The sequence below is a fragment of the Pristiophorus japonicus genome, chromosome 3 (assembly GCF_044704955.1).
Source record: "Pristiophorus japonicus isolate sPriJap1 chromosome 3, sPriJap1.hap1, whole genome shotgun sequence".
NCBI lineage: Eukaryota > Metazoa > Chordata > Chondrichthyes > Pristiophoridae > Pristiophorus > Pristiophorus japonicus.
Window position 1 is genome coordinate 258,883,794 of NC_091979.1, and position 13,988 is coordinate 258,897,781.

The 13,988-nt window shown below is 44.0% G+C and overlaps 1 protein-coding gene across 18 annotated transcripts in view; it reads right to left on the reverse strand.

Moving 5' to 3' along the window:
• The window catches only part of ccdc172 (coiled-coil domain containing 172), a 249,040-nt gene that overhangs the window by 155,933 nt on the left and 79,119 nt on the right, over positions 1-13,988 (reverse strand). For 17 of the 18 annotated variants that reach the window (XR_011592745.1, XR_011592743.1, XR_011592744.1 and 14 more), the window contains exon 3: positions 479-595. The exons of the other annotated variant lie outside the window; for it this stretch is intronic. Coding sequence is in view for 7 of the 17 variants with exons in the window: in XM_070876567.1 (XP_070732668.1) it covers positions 479-595 (117 nt within the window). In the remaining 10 variants the exon portion in view is untranslated. The remainder of the gene's footprint in view (positions 1-478; positions 596-13,988) is intronic. 18 annotated transcript variants of the gene reach the window in all.

The following is a 13,988-nucleotide window of genomic DNA, read 5'->3' on the forward strand; positions in this document are numbered from 1 at the left end:
AACCTAGCAAGCAATGCCTTCATCCCATGAATGAATTTTTCAAAATGCACAGAAATGTCTAACATTCCTCAGTCAACTATTTCTGAATTTCTGTTTTGAAAATCCTTCTGACATCACAGGAACACCAGTGCTTGCATTAAAAGGCAAGACCTAAATATGTGAATGACAAACTTAACAAAATATCATACAAAAACAGAAAATGCTGGACACACACATCTCAGTTAGCATCTGTGCAGAGAATAGACAGGAACATATTTTATAGGGAACCCTTCTTCAACTGACAGTTGTATTAGTGCAATAAGAAAAAGGGGAAGGGGGTAAAATAGTTGAAAAATTTCGAGTGCCATGCCCAATTCTATGATATGTGCTCCTGTCAAGTGAGACAGGCAATAGTTTATTGTATCTTAGCTTGACGTGCAATATTCTATTATTAATAAAAGCTAGAATTACATTAAGTACAAGAATTAAGAACCCTTACAAGAGCTTTGAAGTAAATTTTATTTTCCTTGGTCATTTCCTCTCTTTGCTTGTTTAGGCCTTCTTCCTGCTTCTTTAACAGTTCCAAATGAAAGAGTTGTTCTGAAAGATCCTTCACCTTTTTAGTAAATATGTTCAATTGGTTAGATAGAGAATGAATATCATCTGTAATAGAGACTGTAGATCCAGCATTGGTCATATCAATCACCTTCAAACTCATTTTAGTGTGGAAGCAAGTCATCCTCGACTCCGACGGAATGCCTAAGAATAAGAGATCACCTGTAAATCATGGAGATTTTTGTGACTGGTTAAATGAGGTGAGAACCTTATTTATGAGGACCTGCTGGGACATTAAACTATTGACCATGCACCCCAGTAACAATAAAGGTTACGACAAAACCACTGCAGGGTCATTCCAGGCACTCACATAAGAGAAATGTTAACATCTCAGTTTTTAAAAAAGCATTGCATTAAAAGAGAATATGCACTGACATTGTGCTTTGTTTTTCATAGAGACTAGAGTCATACAGAAAAGGATGCACTTATTTGGTGCTGACTTATTCACTCAGGCACACTCATGTAGGAACAAAGAGGGCTGGGCTGATGTGTTGTTCAAGTTGTAGGATGGGTAATCAATTGAGCGAATATTTCTTTACATGAATATGGAGAAGAGGATAAATTGGTGGTATCAAAGGTAGACTGTGTTGGACAGATGATGAGATGTGCTCTGATGCCCTTCACTGCAGTCACAGAGGAGTCCTCAGAGTAGTGGTTAGCGTGACGCTGTCCTCCATGTAGTTCCAATGGAGCCACAGCCTTTTTGCCAGCAATGACAAAGTCATTGATGAATGGTGAAGCTGTGAAAGGCTCAGCAGGCTACAATTATTCGTGACATACCATCTGCAGCATACTGCAGAGCCCCTCCTAATGTGTCCAGGCAGCAAAAGTGTGACTTTAAGACCCCAATAATCAATCTAGTAGAGGCATTTGCTTTGTTGTAGCATTCCTCTGTTGCTGTTCTAACCCCTCTTAGCAGGGTCATTATCCATTGAAGTACAAGGTAGGCTTTGTCATCCAGAAGCCATCAGTTGACATAGATGAGAAAAGACCACGAATTGCTAGATGAGAAAAGACCACGATGCATCTAGTTTACCTTCTACCATCCTGGTAGTTGCATTATACAACAACAATGTAGTTGCTGACTATAATCAATTAGTCTACAACAGATCCAGACAACTGCATCCAGTGATGGAAAGCAATGGGAACCACAGGTCCAAAGTCACGTTTTCCTCCCAAGCATGCTGCACTTACCATGTGTCATGTCACAAATTACTCATATATTGTATTCCAAAATATTTTTTTCTAATTTGTATTTGAATGAATCAATGCAATCTACTTCCACCATCTCTCAGGAGCCATGATTTTCTTCTCTTAAATTACCAGGTAAGGCCAAATTTCAAAGGACAAATGCATCATAACTTCCAACATATTGGGCATTGACAGATTGTCATACACAGTAGCTGTTTAAAGACTTCTGGTTGCTCATTGTGTGCTGAACACTTTCCCAGCATAGGGAAATAAATACTTTGCATGGAGCAAGGGACATGGAGGTACTGAGCAATGGGGTAGATATTGCCGGGAGCGATACAGAGCAAGAGTGACTGACATTTTTTTAAATAGAATGGTATCCTTCACTTCAGTGCCCGTTCAAAACAGCTGCTGTGTGGTTGGAGTGATGGTCAGGCACTCCAACAATATAATGGGGTGGCTACTTTGAAATTAAGGACTAATGAGCCGAGGGAATAGCTTGTGCACAGACTCTCAGTATATGTTGTGCTCACCACCTATACTGGAGTGCACATAGGATTTTGGGCACATTGTGGGCTGCAGGCCTGATTTTCAGAGAGCAAACACTCAATGCATTACAGTGCATCACATGCCTAGTACTGAATAAATGTTATTTCCCCTAGACTTATCCTCCCCATTTAAAAAAACTAACTAGTAATAATACATTTGAGCAAATATATTATATTTATGTTAATGTTTGAAATTAAAATTGAGAAGGCTCAACGGCTGTTACTGGATATATCGCTGCAATCCAATCAACGTATCAGCTAAGATCGCAAACCATAAGATTGGAGCTTCAACAATTTATGTTCATTAACTGAACCTCAAGATTGAATTAAAGCATGTGATTCACTGATGGCTCTGTTACAGCTCTGATTTATTAGAAAGTAAATACAATGCAAATGACATTCTGAAATCACTTTTGGAAATAACTTAAAGGGACTCTAAAAACAGTGTAGTCATCGTGCTGAGCTGCCGAGAAGGAAACTAGTGCCAGGAAATCAGTTGACAAAAGGTTGTATGGCTGATTTAAATCAACCATATAGCTAAATCACAGGGCCCCAATTTTGCTGGCTTGCCCAAGAAAACACATTACATACAAGTCCCTGGAATTAAGCAACAGCAATTGACTCATTAACGGTTTAATATATTTGCAGGATATCTAAATATAATCAAGATCTCAAGTAATTGTTAATATCTAGAACTAAAATAATGATAATAAATAAAAACGAGAAATGGCAGTGCTGGTTGTGTCGAGACTGTAATATGTGGGACTTGGTTGGCAGTGAGACTGTGCCGAATTGTTAAATCTACAGTAAGTGTCTCTGGCTCGACACTCTGGCTCAGTCTTTGAGCTGGAGTGCAAGTTAGAGGTGCTCCGATACATAAGGGAGGGGGAGGACATTTGGGATAATTTTTTTCCAGAGTACAGTCACACCTCAGGGGATCAAGGGGTATGGCGAGAAAGCAGGAATGGGGTACTGAAGTTGCATGTTCAGCCATGAACTCATTGAATGGCGGTGCAGGCTCGAACGGCCGAATGGCCTACTCCTGCACCTATTTTCTATGTTTCTATGAAAACACAGGTGCAGGAAGGGGAGAGTGTGACTTAGTCAGCAGGGTAATGGGAACCAAAGATAGATAGAGAAGGAGGTCCCCCCAACACTGGTCCTGTCCAACAGGTACAATGTACTTTCTGCCTGTGAGGATAAGGATGCAGGGTGGACAGCCAGAATGCCAACCATGCTAGCATGGAGCAGAAGGCAGTCCAAGGGTTGAGTTGGGCGGGGGCGAGTAGGGAAAGAGAAGAGCAGAATAGAAAGGTTGTAGTTGTAGGGGATTTGATAATTAGGGGGATAGATAATCTAGAATGGTGTGTTGCCTACCGAGTGCAAAGGTAAAGAATACTTCAGAGAAACTGGAGAAACTTTGAAAATGAAGAGGAGGGAGTATGAAAGATCCAGTTGTCATGGTCCATGTTGGGACCAATGAAATAGGGAAGAAAAAGGAGGAGCTCCTGCGAAGGGAATATCAGAAGTTAGGAACTAAAATAAAATGCAGAACCTCATGGGTGGTAATCTTGGGATTACTACCCAAGCTACGTACTACTTAGCATTGGGATAGGCAGATCAGGAAGGTGAATACATGGCTGAAAGACTGGTGTGGGAAGGATGGGTTCCATTTCATGGTACTCTGGCACTAGTACTGGGACAGGAAGGAGCCGTACCACTGGGATAGGCTCCACCTGAACTGGGGTGGAACCAGTGCCCTAGTGGAAAGGTTAAATAGGGTTGTCGATAGGATTTTAAACGAGTAAGAAGAGGGTGGGATCTAGTAAAAAAGACACAAGTCTGAAGACAAAAGAATTAGGAGGAGAGAGTAAAGGTCAGACCAAGGTGGTCAGGGAACAAATAGTTATAAAACAGAAGTCTAAAAAGACTTTCAAAAATTAAGTCAAAGGAACAACTGCTAAAGATGAATTAAACAGCCTGTACAGCAATGTACACAAGATCCAAGATAAAACGGGGAAACTGGAGGCAATAATCTGTAACGAGGAACCAGACGTAGTAGGAATCACTGAAACATGGCTACATAAAGAATAGGACTGGCGATAAAATATTGCAGGTTATGACAATCAGAAAGGATAGGGAAGAGGGTGGGGTAGCTCTACATATCACATAGGATTACAAAGGATATACGGCACTAAAACAGGCCACTCGGCCAAGCCAGTCCATGTTGGCGTTTATGCTCCACTCGAGCCTCCTCCCGTCTTTCCTCATGTAAATCCATCAGCATAACCCTCTATTCCCTTCTCCTTCATATGTTTGTCTAGCTTCCCCTTAAATGCAACTATACTTTTCGCTTCAACCATTCCCTGTGGTAGCAAGTTCCACATTTTCACCACTCTTTAGCTACATAAGTTTCTTCTCAATTCCCTATTGGATTTCTTGGTGACTATCTGTATTGATGGCCTCTAGAGCATAGAAAATAGGTGCAGGAGTAGGCCATTCGGCCCTTCGAGCCTGCACCGCCATTCAATGAGTTCATGGCTGAACATGCAACTTCAGTACCCCATTCCTGCCTTGATCCCCTGAGTAGTAAGGACTACATCTAACTCCTTTTTGAATATATTTAGTGAATTGGCCTCAACAACTTTCTGTGGTAGAGAATTCCACAGGTTCACCACTCTCTGGGTGAAGAAGTTTCTCCTCATCTCGGTCCTAAATGGCTTACCCCTTATCCTTAGACTGTGACCCCTGGTTCCCAACATTGGGAACATTCTTCCTGCATCTAACCTGTCTAAACCCATCAGAATTTTAAACGTTTCTATGAGATCCCCTCTCATTCTTCTGAACTCCAGTGAATACAAGCCCAGTTGATCCAGTCTTTCTTGATATGTCAGTCCCGCCATCCCGGGAATCAGTCTGGTCAACCTTCGCTGTACTCCCTCAATAGTAAGAATGTCTTTCCTCAAGTTAGGAGACCAAAACTGTGCACAATACTCCAGGTGTGGCCTCACCAAGGCCCTGTACAACTGTAGTAACACCTCCCTGCCCCTGTACTCAAATCCCTTTGCTATGAAGGCCAACATGCCATTTGCTTTCTTAACCGCCTGCTGTACCTGCATGCCAACCTTCAATGACTGATGTACCATGACACCCAGGTCTTGTTGCACCTCCCCTTTTCCTAATCTGTCACCATTCAGATAATAGTCTGTCTCTCTGTTTTTACCACCAAAGTGGATAACCTCACATTTATCCACATTATACTTCATCTGCCATGCATTTGCCCACTCACCTAACCTATCCAAGTTACTCTGCAGCCTCATAGCATCCTCCTCGCAGCTCACACTGCCACCCAACTTAGTGTCATCCGCAAATTTGGAGATACTACATTTAATCCCCTCGTCTAAATCATTAATGTACAATGTAAACAGCTGGGGCCCCAGCACAGAACCTTGTGGTACCCCACGAGTCACTGCCTGCCATTCTGAAAAGTACCCATTTACTCCTACTCTTTGCTTCCTGTCTGCCAACCAGTTCTCAATCCACGTCAGCACACTACCCCCAAACCCATGTACTTTAATTTTGCACATTAATCTCTTGTGTGGGACCTTGTTGAAAGCCTTCTGAAAGTCCAAATACACCACATCAACTGGTTCTCCCTTGTCCACTCTACTGGAAACATCCTCAAAAAATCCTTAATAATTGATTCCATCATTTTACCCACTACCGATGTCAGGCTGACCGGTCTATAATTTCCTGTTTTCTCCCTCTTTTTTTAAAAAGTGGGGTTACAATTGGCTACCCTCCACTCCAGAGGAACTGATTCAGAGTCTATGGAATGTTGGAAAATCACTGTCAATGCATCCGCTATTTCCAAGGCCACCTCCTTAAATACTATGGAATGCAGACCATCAGGCCCTGGGGATCTATCGGCCTTCAATCCCATCAATTTCCCCAACACAATTTCCCGACCAGTAAAGATTTCCCTCAGTTCCTCCTTCTTACTAGACCCTCTGACCCCTTTTATATCCGGCAGGTTGTTTGTGTCCTCCTTAGTGATTACCGAACCAAAGTACTTGTTCAATTGGTCTGTCATTTCTTTGTTCCCCGTTATGACTTCCCCTGATTCTGACTGCAGGGGACCTACATTTGTCTTTACTAACCTTTTTCTCTTTACATATCTATAGAAGCTTTTGCAGTCCGTTTTAATGTTCCCTGCAAGCTTCCTCTCGTACTCTATTTTCCCTGCCCTAATCAAACCCTTTGTCCTCCTCTGCTGAGTTCTAAATTTCTCCCAGTCCCCGGGTTCATTGCTATTTCTGGCCAATTTGTATGCCACTTCCTTGGCTTTAATATTATCCCTGATTTCCCTTGATAGCCACAGTTGAGCCACCTTCCCTTTTTTATTTTTACGCCAGACTGGGATGTCATCCATGCGGTCTCTAAATGTCTGCCATTGCCCATCCACTGTCAACCCCTTAAGTATCATTCACCAATCTATCCTAGCCAATTCACGCCTCATACCTTCAAAGTTACCCTTCTTTAAGTTCTGGACCATGGTCTCTGAATTAACTGTTTCATTCTCCATCCTAATGTAGTATTCCACCATATTATGGTCACGCTTCCCCAAGGGGCCTCGCACAACGAGATTGCTAATTAATCCTCTCTCATTACACAACACCCAGTCTAAAATGGCCTCCCTTCTAGTTGGTTCCTCGACATATTGGTCTAGAAAACCATCCCTTATGCACTCCAGGAAATCCTCCTCCACCGTATTGCTTCCAGTTTGGTTAGCCCAATCTATATGCATATTAAAGTCACCCATGATAACTGCTGCACCTTTATTGCATGCACCCCTAATTTCCTGTTTGATGCCATCCCCAACATCACTACTACTGTTTGGAGGTCTGTACATAATTCTCACTAACGTTTTTTGCCCTTTGGTGTTCTGCAGTTCTACCCATATAGATTCCACATCATCCAAGCTAATGTCCTTCCGAACTACTGCATTAATCTCCTCTTTAACCAGCAATGTTACTCCACCTCCTTTTCCTTTTATTCTATCCTTCCTGAATGTTGAATACCCTTGGATGTTGAGTTCCCAGCCCTGATCATCCTGGAGCCACGTCTCTGTAATCCCAATCACATCATCTCTGTTAACATCTATTTGCACAGTTAATTCATCCACCTTATTACGGATACTCCTTGCATTAAGACACAAAGCCTTCAGGCTTGTTTTTTTAACACCCTTTGTCCTTTTAGAATTATGATGTAGTGTGGCCCTTTTTGTTTCTTGCCTTTGTTTACTCAGCCTTCCACTATTGCTTTTTACCTTTCTACCATCTGTTTCTGACTCCATATTACTTCGCCCTGTCTCGCTGCATAGGTTCCCATCCCCCTGCCATATTAGTTTAAACACTCCCGAACTGCATTAGCAAATGTTACCCCCAGGACATCAGTTCCAGTCCTGCCCAAGTGCAGACCATCCCTTTTGTACAGGTCCCACTTCCCCCAGAACTGGTTCCAATGTCCCAGAAATTTGAATCCCTCCCTCTTGCATCACTGCTCAAGCCACGTATTTATTCTAACTATCCTGCTCTAGTTATGCTCTTCCCCACAAGTGGAAACATTTTATCAAAACCGTTCATAATTTTAAAGACCTCTATTAGGTCACCCCTCAGTCTTCTTTTTTCAAGAGAGAAGAAACCCAGCCTGTTCATGCTTTCCTGATATATATACCCTCGCATTTCTGGTATCATCCTTGTAAATCCTCGCTGCACCCTCTCCTTTGCCTCTATATCCTTTTTATAATATGGCGACCAGAACTGTACGCAGCACTCTAAGTGTGGTCTAACCAAGGTTTGATACAGGTTTAGCATAACTTCCCTACTTTTTAATTCTATACCTCTAGAAATAAACTTAGTGCTTGGTTTGCTATTTGTTTAGCCTTACTAACCTGTGTCACAACATTTAGTGATGTGTGTATTTGTACACCTTTTTCTAACTAATTAGAGATAACATAATGGCAGTCGAAAAAAGGGACATAACTAGATTAGAAACAGAATCCATATGCATTGAAATAAAAGTGATCGATCACGCTAAAAGGGGTATACTACAAACCACCCAATAGTGGAAAGGAGTGGAGGAAGAAATATATAAGCAAATATGTGAATTGAGTAAAGGACATAGAATAATAATCATGAGAGATTATAACTATCCCAAAATAAACTGGCAAGAAGAGGTAGCAAAGGAGATACAAGGGGCTCAATTTTCCCCAATGCTGTTTTTTTGCATGTTTCAAGAGTTACGCATTTTTTTTGGGCCCGACTACGCCAAAACAACATTTAAAGTTTCCCTGTTCTAATTTTTGAAATTGGCGCCACGCAGCATGTCCTTTAGCTTTGGGGGTGGAGTGTAAGATCTGCGACGAAAAAAGGAGGTCCCCTGCTTCTGCGCGGGAAAAAATGACGTTGTCTACGTGACTGCTATGGGCGCGCATGCCCAGTACACCTCCGGTCTGCATTCAGCCATTTTTAAAGAGCCAGTTGTGTATGAGAACTTTTGTGAGTGGAAAAATATCGGAGCTGCAATATGTAACCCAGCTCAAGAACCAAGAATTTCTCACAGGACAAAGTGGAGGTCATGGTTACTGTAATTGAGGCCAGATGGTACGAGCTGGACACCAGTAGAGGTCAAATAAAAGTTTCACCAAAAGAAATGCTGGAACCAACTTTCACAAGATTACTGTGCAATGGTGACCACTCAGAGGTCCGTAGGCCAGTGCAAGAAGTGGCTGTACCTTGGTCAAGCAGTTGATGTAAGTAATATTTTCACTTATTCACTGGAATTGCAATTGTAAATGTGACCAGCTGTATGTCCCACCCAGCAGAAAGACACCCTCTCTAAAAAATTATATTTTCATCTTTGCAGAAGAAAGTGGCCCACAACAGGAGGAAGCCCGGCAAATCTGCACCCACTGACAGCCGTGGAAGAGAGGGTCGCAGCTTTGATGGGTCCTGCCTGGCGAAAAGCAACCACCACTGCACAAGCTGGGCCCACACTCGAGGGAGAGGATAAGTCCTCCAAATTCCAGTCTGGCTTTGCTAAATGTTAAGTACTGTGTGGGCTAGCCATGCTTCGGTTCATGGGAATGTCTCCATCTGCTACGCTTCGGTTGATGCAATGTGCTATCATTCATCATGGTCCTTCAAATCAGCCTGCTGCCTGCGGTGTGAGCCTACTCATGCCACCCTGCCCCCTCCTTTGCTGCTAGCAATTTGTTCTGTTATATTTTGCAGAACTTGAGGTCAACCCTGACTAGGCTGAAGCAGAAGATTATTCAGACGCAGACGAGCCTGAAAAGGAGAACATATTCCAATCAGACCTTCCAGACCAAGAGCATGGGGGTGAGGGGGGGGGTCGCGAATGAAGCCCCCACTTGTACTCACTCTGGAGGAGGTGCTGGTACCAGCCCCTTTCCCGAGAGGTGCAAGTGTTGGGACATTTCCTGGTTTCACACTGTCCGAGGTTGCGGGTCCCAGTGGGGTGCAACAAGCCACACCCAGAGCCACACTGTCCGAGGCTGCGGGTCCCAGTGGGGTGCAGCATGCCACACATAGGGTGAGGAGGGGAAGGAGAGCTCGAAAGCACTCTCCTGCGATGCAGGATGTAACAGATGTGGTTCAGATGCTAGCAATGAGTGGGGAGAGCATTGACCTTATGCAATCACACCTGGACACCATCAGTGGGGTGGGTGATGAGGTATCGGGACTGTCGGAAGAAGTAACAACACTCTCATGAGAAATGGGAACACTAAGGATGGAATGTCGCAGGTAGTTGATACACTGTCGGTGAACATGAGGGAGGGAATGTTGCAGGTAATTGAGATGCTAGCGGTGCACATGAGGGAGGTAATGTCAGAGGTAGTTGAGACGCTATCGGGGCACGAGGGAGAGAATGTCAGAGGTAGCTGGTGCAATAACGGAACATGCCCAGACCCCACGGCCATTGACGGAATAAACTGCCACTCCCACTCCAATCCCCAGACCAACTTCTGAAGAGGCCCAAGCCGGGCCTTCCAAATTACCACCTGCCCACGCCCCCCAACAAGAAGTGCGCATTACCCGAGACGCTCGAAAGAATAAGCTTGGTACCAACCCGAGAAATGCTGCGCCACCGCCAGCAGGCAGGGTGGAGTCACCAAGACTAAGCGCAGCGGGTGGTCTTAGAATAAGGTGGAGAAGAGATGGGTGCAACCTTTGTTTGCTGCTGCTGCTGTTATTATTGTTGTTACTGTTGTAATGTTCTCAAATTAAAAGTTTTTTGAAAGTGATGCAAATTTACAAGGTTAAAATTTTGTAAGTGATCTTAACTGAATAGTTTAAAGTTTGATGCAAGAATATTTTTATTAAAGTTAAGTACAAACAAGAGTTAAAATTTTGAATAAAATATATTTTAAATTACTTACATCATTTACATTATTTGTTCCATTATTAACACAACACATTACGTAACAGGTCCAAACAGTAAACATGGTCCATTTTCAATAGTTGCCGCTGAGCCTTCAGGCAGCAAAGCATTCATGGATGAGCTGCTGGTGAAAGGCTTAAGCAATCGTTAAAGGGGCACGATGACCTGCCCTCCTCCGCCGTCGTGCTCCGAGTTCAGGTAGTTGCATGGCTTCCTCGTCCTCCTCGTCAACTGCATCTGCCTCCTCCTCATCATCAGTCACTCGCACCTCAGGTGGATCTTCTACTACTGTTACCTCATGACGGCTAAGTTGTGCAGCATGCAGCAGACAACAGTGAATTGACCGACAATCTCAGGGGAGTATTGGAATGGTCCAGGCATCGGAAACGCTGCTTCAAAATGCCAATGGTTCTCTCTATTATGTTGCGCATCGCACTGTGTGACTTCTTGTATTTCCGCTCAGCTTCTGTCCAGGTTATGCGTAGGGGCGTCCCCCCCAGCAGTCAGCTCTGCCCTTCTGGCTGCTGCTGAAACATGGCAGATATAGCGCTCTTACGTAGGATGAAAGCATCATGGGTGTTCCCAGGGTGTCTCGTATCAATTGCCATGATGTGATGCATGTCATCACACACAAGCTGCACATTCATGGAGTGGAAGCCTTTTCTGTTATGTACATCTTGGAAACCTCCAAAGGTGCTCACAAGGCAATGTGGGTACAATCAAGGCAGCCCTGTACCTTGGGGAAGCAAGCAATCCTGGAGAAGCCCAAAGCCCTGTCACGCATTGCCTGGCCGGTCATGGGGAACTTTATGTAGTCATTCTTCCGGGCCTATAGAGCAGCAGTCATCTGCCGAATGCAGATGTGTTGCATGTTGAGAAATAGCGCACACATCCCCAGTTGTGGCCTGGAATGATCCAGATGCATAAAATGAAAGTGCAACTGTAACCTTTACTTCAACTGACAAAGCAATCCTCCTGACGCTTCTAGGGTGCAGATCTGTTTTTATTAACTCACAGATCTCTATTCCAACTTCTTTGTGAAATGCAGCCTTCTCACACAGTCTGCCTCACTCAGGTGCAGGTATGAACGCCTGTCTCGATATACCCGATGTGGGTAAGGCCTCCTGCCCATCATCCTACGTGCTCTGAGGTTCCTCAGGTGATGTTGTCTAATCAATCTTCTCCTCCGCAGCACCATCATGCAGAAGGCTTGCATGAGGTATAGCACTGTCAATATTGCCCCCATAATTAAATTATAGCTTTGCAACAACCTCAAAACAGTAGGACACAACACTCACACCTCTTCTTCCCTCTCGCTCTCCACACAAAGACTCAGGGCTTGGCTTCCAACGCCCCCCCCGGGCTTCTTTTGAAGCCGAGCCCCAAGGTCTTGTATCCGGGTGAGGGAGCGATCCTGCCGGCCGATGCGCTGATCCTCGAGCCCGGTGAGGAGAGGTTCGGTGGTGGGGTGATACTTTGGAAAAAAAAATCAAAAATTCAAGCGTTGCATTACACTTCCAATTTCTTCCTTTTGACTTTGAAAAAATTATGATTTATGATACATATTCTCTCCTCACTCCCTTCTTCACTCCCTCCAAAACTTCGGCTAAAAACAATGGCGTCTTTCTGCGCCAATTTTCTAATCTGCGCTGATTTTTGTTAAGTGCCCAGAAGGTTTTTTGGGAGTGGTCACATACGCCGTCCTAGAAAAAATGTAAGTTGGCCAAACTTGCTTAAATGTCAAAAACTAGCGCAGACATCAGGTTATGACGCAAGAAAATCGTAGCCTAAAAAAAATCATACCTGGCGCAGAAACTTTGAGGTAACTTTGAGATTTTAATTTACTCCAAAAAACATTGTGCACGCCAAAAAAACTGCGCAGATAATGGGGGAAAATTGAGCCCAGGGAATGGAGTTTTTATAGTGTATGCAAGATTCTGCAGAGAAGTTATTGTAAACTTGTATAGAACCTTGGTTAGACCACAGGTTGAACTTCTCCAGCCTGGGATTCTCTGGTCCGGAAACATCCGTAGTTCGGCATCCGTGGCGGAGCTGCCACTTTCCTGGGGCTGGGCTTGGAGCTCACTGTTAAGCGCTCCTATGGCGCTCAGCATCTCACTCTGCTTCCTCATTGTGGAACTTGTCGGCGCAGTGAAGGGGCATCAGACCTGAGAGAGAAATGAACAATCACCAACATTCCTCTCCTCTCCTCTCTCACTCAACGATCAATAGCACTGAGCTCCCGTCGTTCGGAAAATTCTGTTTCGGCACCGATCAGGTCCCAAGGGTGAAGGACCAGAGAAGTTCAACCTGTACTGTGAACAGTTCTAGTCTCCATATTATAAAAAGGATAGAGGCACTGGAGAAGGTACAAGACCAAATTTCCAGAATGATACCAGAACCAAAAGGTTATAACCATCAGGAAAGATTCAAAAGGCTGGGGTTCTTTTCTTTAGAAAAGACAACAATGAGGGTTACTTGATAGAGGTCTTCAAGATTATGAAAGGATTTGCTATGGTAGACATAGAGAAGATGTTTCCACTTGCGGGTAAGACCAAAACTAGAATCAGAGTATCGTTAGAGCCTGTGTCTACTCTCTGCAAGAGCACTTCAGCTCGTCCCAATCCCCTGCTCTTTCTCCGTAGTCCTGTAAATTTTTTTCCTTCAGATACTTATCTAATTCCCTTGTGAACGCCATGATTGAATCTGCCTCCACGACCCTTTCAGGCAGTGCATCCAGATCATAATTACTCGCTGCGTAAAAAGGTTTTTCCTCATGTCGCCTTTGGATCTTCTGCCAATTACCTTAAATCTGTTTCCTCTGGTTCTCGGCCTTTCCGCCAATGGGAACAGTTTCTTTCTATCTATTCTGTCCAGACCCCTCATGATTTTGAACACTTTTATCAAATCGCCTTTCAATCTTCTCTGCTCTAAGAACAATACAGCCTCTCCAGTCTATCCACGTAACTGAAGTCCCTCATCCCTGGAACCATTATTCTTGTAAATCTTTTCTGCATCCTCTCTAACGCCTTCACGTCCTTCCTAAAGTGTGGTGCCCAGAATTAAACACAATACTCCGGTTGTGGCCGAACCAGTGTTTTATAAAGGTTCATCATGGACTGAAAATTCTGGCCTCGCCGCATCTATCCGAAGTGCGCACGGACCCAGCGAGGCCTCGCAAAAGCTCGT